A 25,034-nucleotide genomic window follows, 5' to 3' on the forward strand; every position below is an offset into this window, starting at 1 on the left:
ACTTCTCCAATATAAATGCTAAAATCTGATTTCCGCAAGCCTTTGGATCTTTAAAAGTTGACTTCCAGAAAGCTGGTTCTGGATCCCCAGCAACATACACTCCCTTTGGAAACTGAGTATAAATCTACCAGGTTTGGGTCTAAGGTGAGTTGTTCCATTTGTGTTCCCTTTCTCAGGCAGCAGGAATTTGCCAGAGTTCATGATCATGCTTTGAAAATTGATGGCTGGCCAGTTGCTTGGGGCTTAATAAAATACATCCTATGCCTGGATAACCTTTACTTTCTTCTTTACATTAAGTTATTTCTTTTAAGGAGTGACAGTTCAGCATTTTTTATTCAAAATTTTGAAGTAAAATGCTCAGTTTTAGAATTGTTTCTGAATCACAGCTTCAGAGATTTAATTAGTAAGTAGTGCTCAGATGCTCCTTTTTCAGAACTCCTCAGCTGAGTGTCATTCAGCCATCGTACCAAGGGACTGACATGACGTGTGTTCTTAATTTAAGTTCTTCAGGGCTGGGAATTTCCCATTCCACGTCAGTTTAAATTGGCAACTGAGCAAGAGGAATACATTCCCTAACTCTCCATAAGGTTAAACATGTGAACTGAAAATAGAGCAAGAGAAAATTAAGTACAGTAATTTACTATCTACAGTGCTGAAATTGAGCACTATAGCATATGGTGAAAGTCTCTACTATTAATTAAGCAATCAGAAAATTCCATATGGATGATTTGTGAACATTCTAAAGTCAGGTTGGGAATTTGCTTCTCTATGTTTTTTTCCTAAGCATGATTTTCTTAAATAGCTCCTGGGTCTATATAATCATATCTACAACTCAGTGATGTTTGAGAGTTTTGACATTTCTTAATGTCACTAATTTCCATATTGAGATTTGACATATCTGGACGCATGTTAAATCAGATGTCCTAGGCATCATCATATTAAAAGGATATTTCAAAAATCTTTCTCAAGTATAGAAGAGAGAAAAAAAAACCTTTAATTCATTTATTTATTCAACTCCCCGCACCCCATGCACTCACAAGCATAGAGCATCCACGCACACCCAGTCCAAGCTCCCTCCCCAGCAACTTTGGCTAATTCCAATTGATCAGGCAAAACTCAGCTCAAATATCTGCTCCTCATGATTGTAGATGGGTTTCGGTGGCTTGCCTCTCTCAACTTCAACCATAATAGAATCATTTTTCTGTCTTCTTCCCTCTGACACCCCCATTAAACTGTGACTTCACTTAGGGACTGCATCTTTTTTTTTCCTGAGCCCCTGGCTCGCATCAGAATGCCTTAGCAGAAAGTGCTTGTTAAAAGCCTGCTAAATGAATGAATAATTTTAGCCTGCAGGCTGGCTAGCAGAGGGGTTCAGAGGCTAGGTAAGCATCATTTATAAACTTATCCAGAATCTTGTTGCAGCCAGAGTGGCAGAAACCCAGCAAGTCAAGACAGTGCCCCCCTGGGGTTCAGAACTCCTTCAGGGGCTGTTTGAGGCCAGACCAACTCAGGAGCCCCATGCTGAGATGCCCTCCCACCCCCAGGTCCCTGTTGCCTGGCCGCTTTGTGCTGTCTGTAAGCCACAGCCAACCCTGTGTGAGTGAGGCTCCTACAAACTTTTTGCTTATTCAGGAACTCGCAGAAGTAAGATAGGTAGAGAGAAACATTCCACCTGGAGGAGCCCTAAACAAAATTCGGTTACATGAATCACGCTTAATGTTTAAACCCTTGCTATCTATTCAAGTCAGAGGTTGACTTCATTACATTTGCCTGGAAATCAGAGTGGGCACAAGTGAAAAAAAATATCTTCACAAGACTGTTCAACGTTGGGTGGGCCCAAAAGGGCAGTGGAGCTGTGAGAAGCTTCAACCAGAGGGAGGACTTTCCAGCGATCCCGAGAGTAGTGTTGAGGTAAATGGAGGTTATGCCCCTTGAAGTGTTCTTATTTTTTGGTTCAAGAGATGCCTCCCGCAGTACACACGTTAAACAGCTTGGAGGTCAAGAGGGGACCTACTTAGAACCCGGTGTTCTCTAGTTAATGATAGAATCTTGTTCCTAACCGACCTGGCCAGCTCCTTTATGTTCTGATAGCTGATGCCTTAAGGGTCCATTTAAACCCTTCGACATCTGACTGCTGAGGAAGCCTTCCTTTGAACACTCGAAAAACATGAGCCTTTAGGTTTTATTCAACAGAGGCTCAAGCTAGCATCCTGGAATATACCCCAGTTCTGGGGAGGTGCCTGGAGTCCTAGACTGAGCAGCTGAAATGCAGCTTAAGGTCTGGTTTCATTGCAAACCAGCCACCAATCATAGTCTCTGAGCCTGTTGCCTTATTTGATAAATGAAAATTAATGACATCATTCAGGGTCATTGGAAGAAGTATTTGATATTACCTCGAAAACTCAGAAAACCATCCAACCCTCTCTCTGATGCACTGGAAACAGTACATCCTTAAATACCCCAGGGCCGCCTTCCTTCAAAGCAGCTTAGCCTCAGGGACTCGGGAGAGGGTGTATGTTCGATGGTGTTTCCAAACTGAGAAGCTCTGCTTCCTCACTCCTTGGGCTTTTCACTGTATTGTTTCTAGCCTCCAAGAAAATCACATACTTATCTTCCAGTTCAGCCATGAATTTAAAAAAAATTTTTTTTTTGTATTTGATACATCACTTGTATACTGTACCTATACACCCTATACTATATGTACCAGAAAGATTTCTTTGAATATCTGGTTTGTATGTTGCCCTGTACTGCTCTTCAGTGGAAGCAAATATAAACTTTAAAGAATCCTTAAATAAAGCTATTTGCTGGCAAAACTGACTGCTTCCTTGCCACCCTCCTGATGACATTTTCTTAGAGAAAAAATTTTAAAGCCTGATTGATGGTGTCAGACCTGGGTTCAAATTCCAGCTCTTCTACTCAGAAGCTGTGAGACCTTGGTGAGCCTCTTGTTCCTTATCTGTAGAATGGAGGGATGACGATGATGATAATCATAATAATAATAGCAACATTATTATACAACAAATAAACTTGCAGGATTTTTGTAAAACTAAACGAGATCAAGCATGTGTGAGCAGCAGGTAGAGTGCCTGGTCCACTGTTGCTTCTTTAGTGAATGACATTTCCCTTTGTGACTTGGGATTCTGGCATCCTGAGGCTCCTCTTCCTTTGTCCCTGCCCCCCACCTCCCATAAGCCTCACTTCCTGTAATGTGGCACCCACTCAGCCATGGCCCAAAGCAAAAATAGACTCACCACCTGCTGCCTAGGGGACTGGCTTTCCCTGGTCAAGGCTTCCGGTGCAGGAAGTGTGTCATAATCAGCCTGTGCCTGCTGCCCTCTGCCCTCTGTGGTCATCCCTTGTCCCTTTCTGGGCAGCAGCATCTAATCATGTCACATGGTAGTGTCACACAAGTGTGGTGTCACAAACCTGGCGCTTTCTGGGCCCTACCCATGATGAGTCTGGGGCCAGCAGTCCCTCTGACACTGTTCCTTCTTTCCCTGGAATTACATTGGCCAAAATGGAAACAGGGGAGGCATAGCCTCAGTCTTGTTACTAAAATGGCAGCTTAGTTCAGTGAGGAAAATCAAAGAGCTCGACAAAAAAATCCAGACAAGTCATCGCAGACTGTGGCAGAAGACCCTCAGTACAGTAGGAAGGCTGAAAATGACTAACCTCAAGGAACACCAAAGTAAAAAGCACTGAATTTGGTTAAAGTGAAATAACTTCTGTAAATGAGTCCCACTGAATGTAGAAAATTTAGAAAAATCTTTTTAAAAAATTTTAAATCAACATGTAATAACTTATCTCTTTTTGTTTCATTCTAATATTCTTCTGCATATATTTATACTATATGTATTTATTGAAGTAAATGAAATTAGAATAATATTTTATATACAGTTTTTCAAGTAAAATGCTAATGTAATATATTGTAAAGAAACTTTAAGTACAGTTTTATTTTTCACTTATGAGCACTTTCCCACAATAGATTCTTCAGAAACACTGTATTTAATGTCCATATAGTACTTCATTATTTGAATATTTCATGATACATGTACATCTACTCATTTTGGTTATTTCTGTTGTTTTATTGTTAATTAATTATATGAGGTCAGTCCATATATATGAAGCCTGTGCACATCTCTGATTATTTCCTTAGGGTAAAATTCAAGAATTGGCATTATTGAGTCAAGGTGTATAAACAAATATATTTTTCTGTTCTTCATTTTCAAGTGAATATAAAGAAATCCCTTGTAGCGAGCTATTCTTTTCATTCATTTTTATCCTGTAGATTCTTTCTTTACCTCCTCCTCTGTGCCAAAAAAACCCTATTAGGCTATGCAAATTCCTTATCCTGTTACGTCTTCAAGAGAGAGTTAAGGTCTCACTTCTTCCCAGTTATCCTCTCTGCTGTCACCGCAATCCTCATACCCAGGCTCTTATGACACTGCCATAGCGTTTACTATGCTGGATTCTAAGGGTCTGGTTCCATCTTGCCATTAGGCAGGAAGTGCCTGGGATTAAGAACTATATCTTGTTCATCTTTATTGTTCCAGTACTAAACCTAGTTATTTGCACAAGTAGACACTGAATAAGGGAACAAAAAACATAAAACTAGTCAACACACATGTGCATGCACACACACACATATCCAATCTTATATTATTAGGTGCAGGAGATAGAGGTGGGAGAGAGAAAGAGGGTCATTTTCATGAAGTAACATGGTTGTATTTTCTCACTTGTAGATGTATAGATAGGATATCACTTTTTGCTGTGTCCAGATGGGCCAGATGGAATTAAAGTCAGGATTTTATCAGATCTTTGAGGCAGCAGCCTTCCTGGAGACACAGCTTTAGAGTCAGTTTTGAAAGCAAGCTGAAGAATTAATAATTATTGGATCACATCGGCCCATGATTAGATTTGGCTTTATTTATCCTAAATGAACATAATTGTGCAACTTTTATTTTATCCCTTTAAATGGGGATATAAGTGATTGTGTTCTGTTTGGACGGAAAAGATTAAAACAGGAGAGAAGAGGGCAGGGCCCAACCATTGAAAGAATGACACAGCAATTGAGGATACAACATAAACTGGTTAGAACCAACTAGGCCCAAGATGGCAGGAGATTCAACTCCCAGTAGACCTTGAGCTTCAACATACACTTATTGTAAAATATTAGTATGCTAAATGGCACCCACAGGCACCATGACAGTTCCAAGCCCATAAAAACTAACCACCCCCACACCTCATGACTGATCTCACTTTCCTAGACAACCCCATGTTCTGAGGCTGTCACCTCTCACCTCTTGCCTCTCGAGATGGCCCAAATTCTGCTTATGGATTGTGTATCTACTTTTACTTTAAACTAAACACCCCCAATCCCTCATGGCCTCACTGACCTTCTGAGATGGCCTACACTCTGTCTATAGAGTGTGTATCTTTCTGAATAAGTCTACCTTCACTCAACTGCGGCTCGCTCTTGAATTCTTTCCTGCACAAAGCCAAAGACCCTCCCTTGGCTTAGCGCCTCCCAGGGACTGGCCTGAGACCTGGGACATGGCCAACTTCTCGTGCCCCATTTTTCCTGTATCAAGATCATCTGAAAATAATTTATGTGTAACTGCCAAGCCTGCCAATGGCATGCTTCACAAGGACAAATTGGGCTTTGGAGACTCTTTCCATCCAGCTGGAATTCTTCAGTAACAGATATACGTTAACTAACTCAATGGCCAGGGAAGTCTTATTTGGTTAGCAAACATTGTTGGTCCTGGCTGTAGCATTATAAAAATTAAATTTCATACTCTCTAGGCCAGGGTAAAATTTAAGGCATGTAATGTGCAATAGACAGGCAGGCGTGCACACGCACACACATACACACACAGCAAAGCTACAAAATAAACATGTTGAAATATAACTTAATTTGTCTCAATAGAACTGAAGTTAGCAGATTTTGAGTCCATATTGGATCTGTTACTAAAATCTTGCTGTATTTGTTTCCAGGTATGTGCTGCAATTTCCTGATTTTTCCTCATGTTCTTATGTGTAAATACCAAGTTGATTTTGTGTGTTCACCTCACTTTTCCCCAGGGATGATCTAAGTGTCAGGATGTAGTTACTATCCTGGCATCTGCTGGGATGACCCGGGGTCTCCAGGACCTGTGGTTGGAAGGCTCTGAAGCTCCTGAGTTGCCATTCCTCCCTCGGGGAAAGCCCAGCAGATCTCAGCTGCTCTCTCTGCTTCCCACTAAACTGCCGAAGTGAGCTGCTCATTCAGCCGTTGCCTCTCCTTACTGGGGCAAAGGCTTATGATTTCTTGGGCTCTGCCCTGGAAAGCAAGGACTAGGTCTCCTTGCTTTGAGCTCCATGTAATTCTTGGAGAACCACACAACAAAGACTCCCTCTTGTTTTTCTCTATGTCTTCCCTCCAACTCTCTCCATCACCACGTCCTGCCTGCCCAGCCTTATGTGTCAGGGGAGCAGAAAGAGAGGACTCATGGGCAGGAAAAATCTCTCCATCCTGATACGCCTGTGGTTTAGTCCAGAACCAAGATTGATGGATGCTCAAAAAGACTTTTCTCTTGACAATATCGTCTCTTTATAAGTTTCCAATCTCCTTGCAACTCAAGAGCTGACATGACAACTTTCTTGGCTGTACACTTCAGCCACAGTGATCCTAATCCTCCCTGGGACAATGAGTGCCTCAGATTGAATGAAAGAGGGTCACATACACACAATGGGGCAGGGACTTCCATTACTATCTCCAAATGTCATCCTTCCAACACACATATATATAAATAGATTGATAGCTTTATGGCAATCTAAATAAAGATAACTTAGTAACCTCCAAGACTAGGTTTGTTTTTAATTGAAACAAGAGGGAAAGGGTTGATTCTGTGCTGAGAAAAAAAGGTCAAAGAAAGTGCAATTCTCTGTTAAACACCGGATGAATCAGGCTGCACCTCTCATTTCCAGCTTCTCCCCTTTTCTCTCTCCACGTTTTATTAAAAAGCAAACGCACCATTTAATAAAGCTCAATTTCAGAAGTTCCTATTTTCCCCGCTCCCTAGCATTCATAAAGATACAGAAGCAGTCCTTGTAAATTGCTGGGAATCCTAAAGGGAGATGAGATCTCTCACTGAAGACTCCTCAGATACCAGGAAGACATGAAAATATAGCCAGTGCATCTCTGGCTTATGTAAGAAGAATCAAAGAACCATGAAATTAATTTTATTTACCATGAAAAGGTACTAGTCTTAGAATCCAGGTTGTGATTATGTAATTATAAATTAATTTCAGTGGCATGTTATCATCTGAACTAAATGTCAGCAAGAGCTATGAGAAGTATGTTAATGAGCTTCAAAAAAGCTTGAGTGCTTGCTTGTACCTAAAAATAGTCATGCCGGAGACTAGAGGCAGGTCTCCTGCAGTAAGAGGACCTGTCGTGGTTTTCTAATACTCCCCGATGCATGTGGTCAGTTGAATAGGAAGGGACTCTCTTTAACCCGTAACTGAAAAGAAAGGATTAGAAGGGGGTCCACAGGCCACACTTAAGAATGAAATAAACATTATTATTGCCGCAATTGAAATGTGATGTCAAGGAACATTTCAGTTTCAAAATGGCGTTCAAGAGCATCAGATGACGCGTCTATATTTTAACTTAGGTGAAGTGTGAACGTTTCATGAATACTCCATCAGATTTTAAAAGCTTGAATTATGACCTTTTCTCTCCCTCTATCCCCCACCTCATTAAACAGGTTATTTTTCTTATTTAAGGTGTCACACTTCATTTGCACAAAAGACCTTTTTGGCACTTGTACACCGTTTCTTATTTCTTCTAGTCATTTTATTAATTACTGTATGTTTGCTGAGGAAGAGCCCACATATATCAAAATCTGGAATTAGACTCCCCAGCACTAGAGTTTAAAATGATAAAATTTGTCATTAAGTTAATTGCCTCACATTCAGCCAGTGTCAGTCAATGGTTGACATTTTTGCTTATGCAAAAATCTTAGATGGAGAAAAAATTATAATTTGTAAGACTTTTTTTCACACAGAATGTTATTTCTGCCTCTCTGCCCTTCATCATGTGATGAGGGGAAGCTGAGGTGGCAAAGGAAGACCCAGGGAGCTGCCATGGGTGGGGCTGGGGCCTCACATAAGCCTCCCTCCATATACAGTGTGTCCTGTCACTACTCCTGCTATTTGGAAACCCACAAAGATAGTTTGCCATCCTAGTACTTCAGGTCTTGGTGTAAGAAGGCCTTAATGTGTCCTCTAACACTCAGCTGTGGCCTCAGGTGTGCTGCTGTCAATGTTAACCCTTCAGGTTGGACTCGGGCTGCCACCTGTCTCTGTGTGATGTAGAACACGTATAATGTACTGTTCTGCTGAGATTCCTCATTGAATAAGCCTCTTCCATGGTCCTTCCTTCCTGGGGTGGGCAGGGGCAGGGTATGGCCTAGAAGCAGAGTTACCCACATCGTGGTGCCTGTTTGACTAGGAGGCACCGTTCACACTGAGGTCATTGTCAACTTAAACATGTACTATGGCCATTTGATGGAGATGGTAGTAAAGTGTCTTAAGAAAGAGGTATCTTTTTCTGGTTTACACAAAAACAATAACTGTGGGCTAGCGACAGCCTGCTCCAAGGTTGAAAGCGATACTCTGGCAACCTACTGGGTAAGTTCTGTCCCTTACCAGCTGCATGACCTTGGGCCAGTCTCTTAATCTCAGCTTTATCATGCGTAAAATGGGGATAATAATACCTCATAAGCTGTTAGGATGAAAGAGATTATCTACGCCAAGGAGTGAGCCCGGAGACTGGACAGTGTATGGCAGGTCTCGTAGTTTGACCCGCACATGTCTCTGCACACCTAGAGCTCTTCCAAACAACTTTCCATTCAAGGCATAGAAGAGTGTAAAATAACTTTCAAACTCTCCCTACAAGACTCATCACAATAAAGCTATCGACCTACAGTATGAATTAATTAGTGTGAATTCTGTAGCCTTCCTGCGCGGAGTTAGACTCATGTGTCAGGTGATTCTCCGGCTCCAACCATGCACGTGAATATAATTCTAAAGAGGGCCTGCCTCCAAGAGAAGTTAGAGCAGAGGGTGCAAGAACTCAGGCAATAGATGAGAGAAAAGGAATAAAGAAGGAAAGATTAGAGCTTACTCTTTAGTTTTCCAGACAACGGATTGTCCCAGACAGGTCTGTCTCTGCCATGGCATAATTAATTATTACCAGACTGGTGAAGAGGCTGTAAGCAGGTCAGACTTTGGCGGACTTAGAGATTGTGCAGACGGGGGCTGGGGCTGGGGGGTCTTATCCACGAGCTGCCTGGCACTGTCTGTGTTTCAGGGCTTATCGCAGTATTGGCTATGGGAGGTGGGGGCTCGAAGCCGCTGCCGACAGCGATCTTACCATCCCTCGTGATGATTTCTTTAATGACTGGCTTTGCCTGCACTGTTTCCAACATGTTGCACACCACTGTAATTCGTGTCAGTTACCGGGTTCTGGTGTCATCGAGGCCCTGGAATTGTGTTATTGAACTAACATTCATTGTCAAACATTTCCAAGATAAACCTATTTCTCCTTATCGTATAAATGTGTTGATTCTCCTATGCTGTGTATAATGAATGGCTTTTAGACAGTTGTAACACCTTCACTGAAACATTTTCTCTCTCTCTCTTTCTCTCTCTGGTGTGTGTGTGTGTCCCCTCCCCTTTCTTTCCCCTCTTCTCCACCCACCCCCGGTTTCTTTCTCTCTTTCCTGAAGAAAAAAAAAACGGCAATTTCCCTTATTCTCTTACAAAAGACTGTCACGGGTAGGAGGAGGGGGTCACTATTAGCATGAACGATGTGTCATTCGTTGTTTGGTAGTGTGTTCGGGTCCACTTGCTCTGTGAAGCAAGGCTCCTGAGGCATGTTTATTGCACTTTCCTCCCTTCCACCCAGCCTCCCAGCCCCACCCGAGAAAAGGTGAAACCGTGTGTCACTCTTATAAGAAAATGTTTCAGTAAGCAGAACTTTCACAAAATAAGGATTCTCCTGACTCCAACTTTTAAGTCATAGCTGTGTGCACACAGGAGGAGGGGGCGGGAGTGCAAGGAGAGGAGGGGAATGTGTCTTGATAGGCACGCAGGGCAGGGTGTTCTGCTCTGAGGAGAAGTTGTAGGTGGCAGTGGCCGAGGTGAGGTGAGGCTGTGCAGGGGGAGCCTGAAGGCAGCTGAGGCTCGCTTGTCTGTCACTGAGCCATTGATGGGGAGCCACTGATGGTCGAATCTGAATCTGAACTTGAACCATCTGTCGACAGGAATGCTGTCATCACCGTCACTGCTCTTCCTCTGGGCCTCTCTTCTACCTGTACCATCTACTACCATGATTTGTCAGTTCTGTTTTTTTCTGTTTTATGTCCTCAATACTCTGTCTTATGCAGTCAATATGCTCCTGAAATGTTGTGAATAAATTGTGGTTTTAAATAACATATTAAATTCATCTTAATACAGAAAAGCATAAAGAAGAAAACAGAGTGGTCTAAAATCCCATTCCCTAGGTAACCCTGTTAATATTTTTTTAAAAACAAGAGTAGGTATATTTCTATGATTAGAGTAGATATATGTACATAGTACAAAGGTGTGAATTGTACAATTAGTGCAAGTTATACATCACAAAGCACCCCCGCTTCCCTTACCACCTCCTCAGTCCTTAGCACCTCTCCCAGCATTAGGGGTCTGTGCAGGGTACAAAGCACTGTGATAAGAAGACAGCAATGAATAAGGCATCACCCTGCCCTAACAGAGGCTGTTAGTCTAGTGGGTCACAGAATCATGTGACTTATAGTTGCCTTTTGTTTGGCTTGCACTGTTTATTTAAATAAAAATTGCCAACATTTAAAAATCAGGAGAGTTCACATAAAAATGGCTTCCCTTGAAAAATCTGAAAAACTGTTTACCATGGGCCTGCATTCCCACATGGCAACCATCTTCGTTGGTGAGGAAATGCTGCCCGCTTAGCATGTGTTCTCCACTTGGCTGCAAGCCCCACTACCCGCTATTGTAGACCCAACACTGAAACCTGATGGCAGTTGTCTCCTATCATCATGCCTGTGCTTTCTTAGAGTAGAAAGTTTTCAGAACCCCTGTTCCTATCAAAAGTAGTGGGGTAAAGCTACTCCAAGAGGACCGTGAGCTTTTTCTTCTATCTGGCCTACTCCTCTGAAGGCACTGGAGTTTGCAATTCCAATCCAAGACCTCCAAAACATTCAAACTGAAAAGGGCCTAGGGGTGGACTAGTCCAAGCCACTTGTTTTTTACTTGGGGAGGTTCAGATGCTTTCTGCTAAATCATTTTGGAGAACTTGAAATATAACAGCTTTGTTTAAGTTAATACAGAATGCAGTTTATACAGTTTTATTATAGTAAAGGAACTTCGTGTCACACTGATTAATTTTTTTCCTGATTGACAAAACTTTTCTGTAATGTGTACCAGGGTATACTACAAAAGGGGGTGAGTTGATGAGGACTACACAAAACATAGAAATGCAGAAACTGGCCACAGAAATCATTTCTTCTGGGGGTAGGAAGAGAACAGAGGAGGAAGGAGGGGAGGTTATCAAAAGGCTTGGCCCAGTGGAGTCAGACAGTCCACATGTGTGACCTGGGCAGGTTGTTATCCTATCTGAGATTTAGTTTCCCCATCTGTAAAATGGGGATAATTACGCCTACCTCACAGGTAGTGCAAATTAAGTTATATAATGTCAATAAAATGTTTAGCATTATAATAAAATGCTTGAGCAGTAGGTCTATCATTGTCATTATTACTGAGGCACCAGTTCTGGATTCCCGGGTTTTCAGTCATTTGGTCATTCAGTACACATGCATTGGGCAGTGTAATTGTGGATACGACACTCGAAGTCCCAGAATCCCATTTTATGCATCTGCTTAAAGGGAAGCATAATGCCTGCCCCTCCCCCACCCTGAGGTGTCAGGAAATCAACTGCAGGTGTGTTTGGGGGCCACTTAGTGGCATGTGTAGCACTGAACAAATTATTGTAACTACATTATTATTAACTCAGAAAGTTTTAAACTAGGATTTTAAAAGATGCCTGTGTTACCCCAAATTATTTAACCCTCACTATAAGCTTTACATTTTTCTCAAGCTTGACTCATCAAATGAATTCAATGCCTGATATTATCCAATGCAAATATTGAGATAAGCCCAGGAAAGATTTTTCTTGTGTACCTTTACTTTGTCTGCATCCCAGAAATTAAATCAGAAGAGAGAATGCTGGTTTAGAGGAATAGCCTGATGAATAATTGGCATTTGTGTGTTTTCTCTAAGGAAAACAAGAATCAACAGAACAACACAAAAACGTGCCTGCTTTGCTGAAGTACAAATTGAAGTCAGGAGCAGACACGGATTGCTCACATAATGACCACCATGATGCACGTTTATTTCTTCCCAAGGTGTTAAAGCTTTGGTAGCTGGTGAGGTTGGAAGCCCCACCCCTGTTTCACTGCACTGGACCAGGAGCCTGGGCTGGAGGAAGGAGCTCGGGTCAGGCCTAGGCTGGAACTTCTCTCCACCTCCTAGCAGTGAGCATGGTCAGACATGGACAGGAGCGTGGTTATGTTTTGATCAGTGCGTAAAATGTATTTGGCTACAGCTGGGTATCTCCCTGCCATGGCAGTCTCTAGAAGACGGTGTACGGTGTAGTACTGAATTGGCTTGGCATGCTCAGAGCAAGACAGTGGGAGCTTAGCATAATGTCAGCTCAGGACCAAGGAGACCGTGTGTGATTATTTATTCACTCATCTATCATTTTGTTTATTCAACAAATACTGAAATGTTCCGGACCTCAGGATTACAGGAGGGAAAACAAGTAGATGGTGATATCCCTGCCCTTGTGAAATCTACACTGTACTTTAGAAGACTGACATTAAATTGTTTAAATAAATAAACGAGGTATTTACATAACTGTGTCTTATGAGGGCAATAAAGAAAATAAAGAGGAGATAAGCTCCCACAATCGGAGATGGCCTCTGAAGATGTCACACTTGAATTGAGATGTCACCACAGGCATTGGTCAGCCCTGTCCTTGACAGGAGATACTCAGCAGAGGGAACAGTGGGTACAAAGGTCCAACGACAACAAAAGTCTTGGCACATTTGGGCAACAGAAGGGAAGCCTCAAGCAAGAGAGAGGGTGGTCTGACAGCACTGGACAGGTTAGGCGGGAGCCAGACCATGCAGGACCTGGCTGAAACAGTTCGCTAGCCGAAATGGCAGTGGCTTGGCCTAGAGTTGGCGCAATGGGGACAAGAGAGCTGAAAGGGTTTAAGGTGCGTTTAGAGGTAAGAGTGACAGAACTTAATGGTGGATTGAATGTCAGGAGTGAGGGAAAGAAAACCCAGGATGACTCCTAGCTTGAGCAACTGAGTGGATTGTGGTGACATTTGCTGAGGCTTAAAAGTTAAATAACTTGCCAGACCTCACTCAGCTGGGACACTGAAGTCTAGTTTATGAATTTACTTTCTCGGTTTATTTTTTTTAATCTGTGAAGTCAGACAATTAGATTAAATATCCAAGATATCCTCCACATTTGCAGTTACATTATCATCTAGATTAAATTACTGATACAGAAACAACCTGAGGTTCAGGATTATGTAATCCTGTCAGACTCTGGTATTTTTGATAAACTGTGCTGTGATGGATATGTTTATCTCAAAACCAGTAAGCAGAATCTTGGGGGTATCTTCCCTTACACATACAAAAGAAAAAGTAGAAAAAGTGATTTTTTTTCCCCTTTTCTCTTGGGCACAATGTTTTTCTGGAGTTTCTCAGCAGCACTGTAGTTTGGGCTGTCGTGTAAGGTTAGATTATAAACTCTTTTGTAATCCCAAACTAAGACTGCAAAGCCGAAACAGTGAGTTGTTTACAGTGGAGGGCCCTGTTTTGCTTTCTGTCCTGCTTGTGCCTCCGCCAAGCAACCACTCTAAATCTCTCCCTGAGAAGAGAAGCCCCTTATTGCACTGTAAGCCTCAGGATCAGTTAGGATGCTACAGGGAACACAGAAAACCCAACAGAAAGAGCCTTGAGCAGTAGAGACATTTAGTGTCTCCGAGAAGAAGAACAGGCTGGCTTATCAGTTCGGTGATGTCTCAGGGACCCAGGCTCCTCACCCCTCTGCTCCTCCTGGGCGCAGGGCCATGACCTCGTGGTGCAAGACAGCTGCCACAGCTCTGGGAAACACATGAGCCACACGAGGCCAAAGAAGTGGGTCGTTTTCTGCATTGTGTCTCTTCCGGGGAGAGAGGAAGCCCTTCCCAGGAGCCCCAAGCAGACATCTCCTTGTCCATGGAGCACCTCTTCCCCCTCCTAGACACACGTTATCCTTGACTTTACCCCTTTCCTTTATTTCCTTATTCTCCATGACCTATCCATTCTGGTTGTAAACAATCCATCCCCTGCCCTCCATCCCTGCATTTACTGCATTAAATCAGACCCTCATAAACTCTGCCTGTTCTCCCTGCGTCCAGTTTATCTTCCACAAAGCACTGAAATAATCTTCTAAAACACAACTCTCATCAGATCACTATCCCGCTGAAAACCCTTCAGTGGTTCTTCATCACAGATACAATTCAATTTTTTTTCTAGCTATAGGAATGACCTCTCCCCTTTTTAAAGAGAATACTTGCACAGCAGCTCAAGAGAGCTCCAGATGGGTGTCAGGCTGCTCTGGCTGAAAAGGGGGTGGAGAAGTGGCTCATAGCTCCTCTAGGTGGACCCCTTCTCCTCCTTCACAGAGAGACCCCAAAGCCTTTTCCAGATCCCATGTAGGCAAATGGCAATGCCTAGTAGGCAGCCAGTATGGACCTCAAGAGTGTCAACCAGGCTAGCGGTGTAGACTGAGGTGGAGGTGGAAGCCAAGTCAGGAACACGCTCTATCAAAGTGCACAGGGTGAGGAGGAAGAGGGCCTTAGAGAGGGACAACTCCGAGGGTTGTACTGATAGACTGCCCCAGCGCCATCAGTATCTGACAACACAGTGTTTCCATTTCACCTCTCAAACGCTAAGAATGTTCATTCTAGGAGAATTCGTGCTCTCGCTGTGTTAGACAAGTTAACACAGTCAGATGCTTGAGGGCAAAGTAAGGATTGTTGAAGATCAAAATGCAACTAATATCAAAAACTGCGAATAACGATTTCTAATCATATGAATTGTTCTTCTTGTGTTTATATTTTCATTCTTACAGTTTTTTTTTAAAGGTAAAAGATTTGTGGTTTGCTTTGATAATCCTCAAGATTAGTATTTTTTTCCTTTCACAACGCTTTTCATGTCAGAAATCCTGAGTTAACCAACATTTCATGTGTTTCCATGTCTGATCAGGGCAGTTTTGAGTTAAACAGGCTTTAGAATGGAAAGTCGACTAGAACAATAGTAGCTGAATATGCTCCTGATTTTCCCTCTTGATATCAACCTGTATTTATTCTTTATGTCTATTTAAGAATTCAGTCTTTTTTGTTGTTCTATGAAGACAAAAGAGCTGTTTAGATGCAGCTTACATGCTGCTGTGAAATGTGACCTTCTTAATGAGAAGGTTAAATATTAATGAAGACTAATTGATGAATAATTTTAACAAGTAACAAACAGCATTATCAGTTTGAAGGAAGAGCTTAATGGGTTGTGCATCTCAGCGGCGGGTGTTTGCACCTTCGGTGACACTGTCAGAAGTGGTGGGGAAGGAGAGGGGGCTGGACAGAGGGCACTGGGCAGGTGATAAGGGCAGCCTCCAACTAGACCAGACTGTCCAATTCCATTTGCTTTTATCCATTCTTGTCCCAAGAGCAAGAGGTTTGCGGAGAGCTCATCCCACAGTTCTCCATGACTCTAGAAGAACTGGCTGTTGGCATCTGTCATTTACTGGCCCTTCCAGGCCCTCCAGCTGAGGTGCCCACCCAACCCCCACCATCCTCACTTTTAACTGAGATTTCACAGAAACTGAGCACCAACACGAAGCAGAAAATAAGTATCAGTTGTCTGGAGCTTCAAAGTGATTCTCATTCTCTCCTAATCCTTCTAAGTGTGATACGCATTTAGATCAAGAGTAGCAGAGACAACAGTGATTTGGGAAAATGATCATGTTATCCTAGTCTATTTCAGTGACACTCTAACATGGTTACCTAAATCAGCTGTCAGATCTGATCAGTGTTGTTGAAGTGAACAGCCATCATTCCCAGAGTGGCCGGGGTCAAAATCTCACCCAGCAGGAGCAGTTTTAATGACTGAAGCATCCAGTAACCACGAGAAGCAGCCTAACCTCAAAGCACTGCTGACCTGCTACATGGCCTCTCTTTTCTGTTTTTCAGGCACAACGTGTTTGATTGCTCTGCTGTCAGATAAAGACCTCACCGTGGCCAACGTGGGTGACTCGCGGGGGGTCCTGTGTGACAAGGATGGGAACGCCATTCCTTTGTCTCATGATCACAAGCCGTACCAACTAAAGGAAAGGAAGAGGATAAAGAGAGCTGGTGAGCTGGTGACGCCGCTGAGGACCGTCTGCTGTCTTGCTTAGTGAACAAGGCAGCTCGCTTAGAGGGCCCTGGGAGATATAACTTTCCGTTACCCAGTGATGAGTCGATCAGTACAGAGGCTGCTGCTAAGGCAGCCAAGACTGGACTTTGTATTATTTTCTTTGAAATGAATGGCCACTGAATTTGCCCTTCTTCCTGGCCAAAGATTCCAAAAGAACCAAGAAATCCCTTAGTTTAAAAGGCTAATGGGGTGGGGGAAGAGGGTAACAGCTCAGTGGTAGAGCGCACGCTTGCCATGCACGAGGTCCCGGGTTCAGTCCACAGTACCTCCATCTGAAAAAAGGCTAATGAGATCTTTAAGCCCCTGCTCACCATACTCCACTTCCCTCCAGCTATGCCAAACCACCAGCCAGTCACCAAATGAACCATGGATTTGATACCTCTGTGCCTTTGCAAGTACCATCCCCATTGTCCAATGGAGAACACTGTCCTTGTCCTTTAAGACTCCGTTTTTAAGGGTGTCCTTTCAGAAGCCTTCCCTGTCACACTGAGCCAACAGCTCCCCCAGCCTGGGTTAGACATCCCTTTGCTCTTCCCTGGCATCCTGTGCAGACCTCTCAGGTCTCCTTTCACAGTGTCCGAACATACCTGGCTCTCTCACCTGTCTTGTCTTTCTGACTGTGAGCTCTTTGAGGCAGGAACTTGGTCTGCTCATCTCTATACTCCCAGCTCCTAGCTCAGTGCCTGTTCTAAGTAACTATTTCAGCTGGGGGGTGGGGGAGGAAATCCGAACCCCTTTTTCATTCATTCTTTCAACATCTAGGGGCTGGGGATACAAACTTACAGGCTGGAATCGAGGTGGGGGTAGGGGAGGTAGTAGATAGGCAGATACTAACAATAAATAAGTAAAAATAGGTAAATGATCTTGTATGTTCCCAGGTGATGACTGCTATTGGGAGACATGAGGCAGGCAAGGGAATGGGGAGGATCGGAGGTGGTCAGCGTAGGACTCACTAAGGTGACACTGGGACAAAGACTTGAAGGAAGAGTATCAGTTGATGATTACATTTTCAAAATTCAGTTTGGGGAGGATTCTTTTCTATTTGTGCAGAGCAGGATTCCTTCCCTCCCCAGACTGACAGCCACGGCAGGTAGGCTCTGTAATGTGCCAAGTGGCAAGCCCAGCTGAGGGTGCCTGTCCCCTGGGTCTCTGCCCAGGAAGGGCCCCTGCTGCCTGAGGGCATCTGCAGGTTGACTCTCAATCTCTACATATCAGCTTCTGCCCAGGACCTAATCAGCATTGGAGTTTTCCCAGTAGGGAGCTATACTGTTGAGTTCAAAAGTGTTGAATTTTATTATTATCTCCCGCTTCAGTGACTGCTTGAGACGCAGAATAATTTTTAAAGAAAGCTTTGGTCAGGTTGGTGATGAGATGGAACAAACAGTGCTTTCAGAGCATCTATCAGGCTTTGATGAGCCTCCCTACTTACAAAAACACCACCTCCCCATGAATCCACTGTGACCCTGGATGTGCAGTACAGTGAGCCTCCTCCGGTGTAAGCTCAGGCAGGAATATGTATACAGTACATCTGGAAATGTCACGTTAGCACCCAGCGCTCCCTTCTGAAATGTCACTCCCATTTTATCCTCCTTCCTCTTCCCTGTGGTACCCACCCCACCGTCCACCCTCCCTCACCCCCACAGTCATTAGAGAAGCAAATTTGGGCACCATGCCCAAGGAGGTTAATCTAACCTGCTGCGTCAAGGGTGTGTTTTACAGCCGGGCTTAATGGACAATGATTGGCTTTATTATCTTTATGTGTGTTTTCTCTGACCTCAGCCTTCCTTGCAGGACACCTTTCCCCCTCCTGTTTTGTGTGACAGTATGCTGCAACCAGCCTGGGCCAAACACACGTTGGTCCCTCTGTCCCCACCCCCAGGCTGTTTCCCACAACAGCAGCAACACCAGCTGCCATTTACCGTGTGCTCACTCTCTGCCGGGAGTTAAGCTGAGCGCTTTACGCACATTCTCTTTCCCTACCTGATGAGGTCGATGATGTTGTCCTCATTTTACAACCACGGAATTGTATTCTCAAAGAGGCTTGTGTGCCCAGGGACACACAGCTGGTGAGTGGTGAGACCAGAATTGAGATCCAGGACAGTCTGACCCCATCGTTCAAAGCCCAGCTCACTCCTCCCTGACTGTCACAACCGGAAGTCTTCCCTCCCGCCTCCGTCTGCCTACAGCATTCGGCAGATGCTAGTCTCCCAGAAAAGATACTGCTTTGTGCTTGTAGCTGTTGATACACATGGCTTTCTCTCCTCCCAGATTACTCCTTTAGAGAAAGATCTGGATCTTGCATAACTTTATAGCCTGCAAATTGCCCTTCATGGAGTATAGATTTAATAAATATCTGACAAATAATATATGAATGAACAACATTCTAGCTCCCTTAAAGAAAAAAATAACAATAGATAATATTGAGTGTGTGTTATATTTAAGCATGGTGCTAAGGGATTTACATGGATTAACTCCTTTATTTCTCACAACTCCTTTGTTTCCCTCAATGAAATAGGTACTATTATTGTCCCTGTTTTGCAACCAGGGAAACCAAGGATGGGAGAGAGAGAATTTCTCATCCAAAATCACACAGTGGGAATACTAGAGTAGGGAATCAAATCCAAGCGCTGTGATATGAGAGCCTGAGCCTTTAACGACGGTGCTGAAATATACCGATCTCTAATCCTGATCCTAATTGGGAAGCTGTTTTGAGATTGATAGAGTCACACCCAAAGGCAGCCTCAAGCTAATGATGGACCCCAGTGGTCACCTCTGTCACCTGTCCACCTGCCTCTTTTGCCGCTCTCCTCTGACCCCCATCCTAGTGCTCCCTACTGTCAGTCACTCAGCTGCCAAGGTGTCCTTAAGTTCACACTGAAGCCCTCACCCATCCGTACTTTCTACTCTCAATATTCTTTTTGATTTAGTCTTGAAGGCCTTTAAGATGAGGGTGTGTGGATCTACTGGTAGAGCGTCAAGCCTGAAGGCATGCAGCGGGAACAGTGCTCCGTCCTGGCAGTGCCAGGGTTGGGTGAGGGGTCACATGCACTAGATCCCGCTGTGCCTGCCCCCAGTCTGCACCAGGTGCGAGAGAGCAGCTGGTCAAGCTAATGGGCTCGTTCTCTCTTTCCAGGTGGTTTCATCAGTTTCAACGGCTCCTGGAGGGTCCAGGGAATCCTGGCCATGTCACGATCCCTGGGGGACTATCCGCTGAAAAATCTCAACGTGGTCATCCCAGACCCAGATATCCTGACCTTTGACCTGGACAAGCTCCAGCCCGAGTTCATGATCTTGGCATCAGATGGCCTCTGGGATGCCTTCAGCAACGAAGAAGCTGTTCGATTCATCAAAGACCGCTTGGATGAACCTCACTTTGGAGCCAAGAGCATAGTGTTACAGTCATTTTACAGAGGCTGCCCTGACAATATAACAGTCATGGTGGTGAAGTTCAGGAATAGCAGCAAAACAGAAGAGCAGTGAACCCTTCGGGGTCTCAGCTGCCTTAGACTAAAGGACTTTAAACACCCTGGTCTCTTTTAATGTAGTGAGAGGTGTGGGAGTTACAGTTAGGATCATCCACCCAGACATGGGATGCCCCCTCCCTGGCCATCTTAAGTCTATGTCCCGCGATGAAGAGGGTGCTTTTGGCCAATGTAGTTGAGAGGCTGGAAAATGGTTTCTTCGTGTTTTCCCATTTTTTCATCCAATGTTCAAAGTATATAAATATATAGCTGTAGATTCACATGTGTGAAGTGAGCGGCATGTGTGCCATATATACTCCTTTTCAGATTGTTTTCAAGATCCCTCACGGGGCCCTCCAGGCATCAGGCTTTGTGTCCTCTTGTTGGAGCGGGAAGCAGGGCGCAGGGAGCCAGGGCCGAGTGGCCACACCCTTTGCTGAGAGACAGAACGGTCCTGAGAATGCTCTGTCCTCCTGAGCCCAGGTTTTCTGCTCTGCAGCAGTCCAGAAATAGATTTGGAAATGGTTTATTATTATTCTGTGGCTGCTCTTGGAGGCTGAGGAAGTGGGGAGGATGAGAGTTGCCTGCACAGCGGAAATAACCTCTCACCCTCGCTCCCCTTATTAGTTAAACAGACTTTGTGTACCACCCGGCCAGTCTTTGTGTGTTTATCCTAATCGTGCATGACCTTAACCTTTTGCTTACACCTTACTGTATGTGATAGGCAGCTGTTAAACTTCACCCCCAGACACAATTTTTTACTTTACCAAGAAGTGACAAAAGCAAATCGCAATACCATAATTCCTTCCATCTCTAAGGGTAGATAGAGGAAAATAATGGCCGAGTAAGTCACGGTGCCCCTGGGGAAGTCTGCCGCCTGCATTGGGAGAGACAGCTGGTGAGGTCGCCATCCTGAATTGAGCTCCAGCTGCCTGGTTTGGGGCATTTTTTTTCTCTCCTATAATGCGTGCTCTCAAGTGTCTTTCAATCAGTGTTCTGAGAAGCAGCGGCCTAGAACTGTGTGTGCGTTCCTTGAAGCCAAGTACAGCTCCCAGCTGCGCCTTGGAACTTGGTGGTGAACCGCTGGGCTGTGCTTCTGCTTGACGGTGCAGAGGCCTCCGTCTTTAACATTTGATTGCAAGTCATTGAGTTGTTGTGGAGCCAGACTTGCTACTTTCCATTTCGTATCACCAAAGTCACGTTTCCAATCTCAGTATTTTATAATCACTAGGTCATCCGGTGTCCCTAATTGAGGTGGCTCAAACAGTCAAACAAGATTTTCATTGCATCTCCACCTCTGTGTGTCCAAAATGCCAGGGTGTCCACCTGGTTTTGTCCTTCCAGCGTGGGCATTTGTCATCATAGCTTCTCAAAGGCCCCACTCACTGGCCACCTCCTGCCCGTGGTGCCGCTGCACCCCCCACTTCGTCCGCTGCGGAGCTGTCCTGAAGCAAGTTCTAGGAGTGAACTTAGGAGGGTGAAGAGATCCCCTTGCGGCTGCCAAGGACCATAATCTGTCTGAATTCCCCCAAGTATATAACCTTTCTTTGACTGAAAGAATTCAGTCATGAATTCCCAAGAGATTTGCTTACTTTTTGTAAATTGTAACATTAGCATTTTCAATATTAGAATTAGAACCTAGGTTTTTTGTGTTTTTAGCTGTAGCACATCTAGCACAAAATACTTGCCCCCATGTTAGATGGGAGTATCCGCCTACTGAGAGACACAATATTTGGATGTGTGTATTTGAGGTGGGGGTTGGGAGACGAATGTAGGATTCATGCTGGGTGTGATTGATGTTGGACAGTCAGGCCAGGTGGCCCGAAATTTGCTTGGTGATTGAGGACAGTCTGATTCTGGAGAGTTACCAAAGCCCACATCTAACTGGAGTCGAGGAATAAGCAGTGTCTTCGTTTCATGGTACACAGTCCACTTTCCTTTTATTTAAACTTAACCCAAAATTCAGAATAGCAAGGGAAAGACATTTTTTAATTCTGTGATCATTGTTATTGTCTAAAATGAAAATGGTAGTGTTTTGGTGCTTCTAAACTTTGCTTTGTAGAATTAATTTATTTCTGATTTTAACCAAGTAGTGTGTATATTTTCTACTCCCTTTCTGCCTCTTTTTCTCCCACTTTGGCTTGTAGATTTTTTAAAAATAGAAGTTCTAAGCTAAATAATAGTTGGATTAATAGTTATGTCTGAAATCAAAGTACTTCGTTACCTTCTCTCATCCTCCTGGAGTTCTGTCTCCCCAAGCCTCCTCCAGCCCCTGGGGGTCTGCAGACAGCACCCCGGGGTGCCCTGTGGCTCACCGGCCACTTTCTAGGGACAGGGAAGGTTGAGTCTAGTTAGAGAAATTGATTTGAGAAGTTTGCATGTGACGCTTCCCTAAACAGCACTGCCAAAGCTTTGGAACTGTCACCCGAGGCTGCCAGACTCCCTAGCCCGAGTTCGCATTGCCAATAGCCCTCATGGTGCCAAATTTTGGAACAGTTTTACAGCCTTTTAGAAATGAAGCTGGGAACGAATGATCACGTGCTTATGAGCTCTTAGCATGATGCCAAGCCCAGGTCTTCATTAATGCACTGTCCTCCTGCTCCTCCACCAGCATTCATACTTTTAAAATGGGTTGAGATGCGGTGGGCATGAGGTGGAGGATGGAGAAGGCAGGGAAATTTTTTCTTAATTCGTTGTATTTGCAATTCTCTAATCAAAGGAATAAACAATACTTATATGGAAAACTTCAAAGCTAGTTCCCAAGACCGGCATTTATTTCGCATGACCAACTGGCCCGAGGCATGTAACTGTGAGGTCACGGTCCTAATACAACATGACTGTACTCATTACTGGTAACCAGTGGCCACATTCTGTTCCTTGCCTTGGATGGAAGTGGTTGACCTCTAGAATCTTGTCCATGATAAGGGTATTACAGAGAGTATTTTAGAGAGTAAAGGAGCACATGCAATCTGGATCATTTAAAATAGCTCTTGTTTCACATAACTGTTATGATTTCAACCCATGAACATTTTGTGCAGACAGGATTGTGTGTGTGATGGCATCACCAGTCCTATCTGAAGTGATTCTAGGAAGCTGATTACACAATTGAATTGGATCATGGGGATATCTGGCAATACATGAGGGATTCACAGAGGGAGAGCTCACTTTTTCTTGGCCAGATATGCCTTGACTTGCCTGACTTTTTTCCCCCTGAGTTGTTTTCAGATCTAACTCTTGCAATTGTGAACACAGGAAGTTTAGAAAGGGCAACATTTAATTGTCCATCTGAAAGTATAGGAATACATACTCTGGGTAAGGCTTTATTTTCCAATGATCTCAGAAAATGTGGGTCCTTTTGACCCACTGTTAGACTGATCTCTTAATATTCCCCCCAGATTGCCTTAGCTCGTCACACCAGCATTCCCAACCCAGCTCTGCAGAAATGACGCCTATTCAGTTGCCTCTGGATCAATTTTTTTCTAGTAACACCGAGTAACATTTCAAAGAGCTTGTGTTCCATAGGATCTGCTTTAGGAAATTCTGGTTTATGGAAATATTACTATTTTCTCATTGCTATGACTCTTAGTAGTTGAAATACAGTTAGCAATTTAGAAGTACTAATCCTTTCATAGGAGAGGCTGGTGTGTTAATGAAAGCAGTGTTAACAAATAGAATGATTTAATATGACCAACAGCAGCTCCCGTTGATAGCAGAAGCCCAACAATCCTCCTTAAAACTCTAAACATCAGCTCCCTTCTATTTCTGTGAATAGTAAGCAAAAGGCTTGCATAGCTAGGGACTTCTCAAATTCGTTCCAAAAGCTTTCAGTTGCTTTTTTGAAATTATCTTTGCTTTCCAGATGGAATCAAAATAAATATTTTTACATTTTATCACAATGTGAGAGTAAAAAAAATATTTAAAATAATAGAAAAGGGGGAAATGGCATATTTGGTATTAATTCATTTTTAAAATTCTAATGAGTTTTTTAAAACAATGTATCCATGGTATAATAATGGAAATGTAAACTATTTACACTTCCTCTTTCTTCTCATTCATTCTAAAATCCCTGTCCCATGTTGTCCCACCTTTCACATTTTATGTATATAATTCAGTTTATCAAGTTATTTCTTGCCTAAAATGCAAGGCTTGGCTCTAGCTCCATAATTGTTACTCTCAGCCTGGGGAATATGTTTGGAAAGCTCTGAGAGATAATCCCAAAGCAACAAATGAAACAAATCTAGTCGAAAACATGGTACAAAGTGAATTTAGGGTAAAGTCATTATCTTAAAATGACATCCAGTATTTAGGAATATACCCTCCCTCTGGTTGTTATCCAAAATCGTATAAAACAAAGTAAAATCGCTTAGGCTAGGTGGCAAATGGCAAAGGGCAAGTGACAGTTGACACTAAGGCTTCCATGAGATACATGATTCTAAACTTGTTTTCCAATATGTACATTTATTTGCTAATTCTTTATAATGTTGATGCTGTGTCCATTATTTTTTATTTTTACCTCTGTTAAGCTGCAAACTGTTTAACCAAGGGTTGACGATGATCATGTTTGTGTGCTTAGTAATAACCACACCATCATTTGTACAATCACTTCAATAAATCCAAGTTGAGGACTTTGAAAAGAGCATGTAGTAACTATTCATTTTCACCAACCAACATAGGCATTTTCACAATTCAAATGTCCACCAAAAAGCAAGCAAGAAGCAAAGATGCAGATTATATTTAGAGATACAGTTCCATTTATTCTATAATAAATGGAATAAATAAGTCCTATAACCTGGCATTCTTACCACATAATCCCCTCTGACATTGGCCAAATCCAAATTAATCTCAAAACCTCCAAGGACCAGAGTCCCTAGCTTTGAGCACAGGCAGATTACCATGAGGGCTCTGATTGTAGACTGTGCTGGAGGGAGGGTTGGGGGACAGGGCAGTCTGCCTGGGTCACTCACTGCCTCTGTAGGAGAGG

At 43.5% G+C, this 25,034-nt stretch overlaps 1 protein-coding gene across 1 annotated transcript in view; it reads left to right on the forward strand.

Annotated features, from left to right (window-relative positions):
• PPM1L (protein phosphatase, Mg2+/Mn2+ dependent 1L) overlaps positions 1–24,687 on the forward strand; it is a 261,472-nt gene extending 236,785 nt beyond the window's left edge. The window contains exons 3-4 of the mRNA XM_010976350.3: positions 16,367–16,528; positions 19,726–24,687. Coding sequence (XP_010974652.2) covers positions 16,367–16,528; positions 19,726–20,072 — 509 coding nt within the window. The 3' untranslated portion in view covers positions 20,073–24,687. The remainder of the gene's footprint in view (positions 1–16,366; positions 16,529–19,725) is intronic.
• Positions 24,688–25,034: the final 347 nt, after the last annotated feature.

Source organism: Camelus dromedarius, chromosome 2 (genome assembly GCF_036321535.1).
Source record: "Camelus dromedarius isolate mCamDro1 chromosome 2, mCamDro1.pat, whole genome shotgun sequence".
NCBI lineage: Eukaryota > Metazoa > Chordata > Mammalia > Artiodactyla > Camelidae > Camelus > Camelus dromedarius.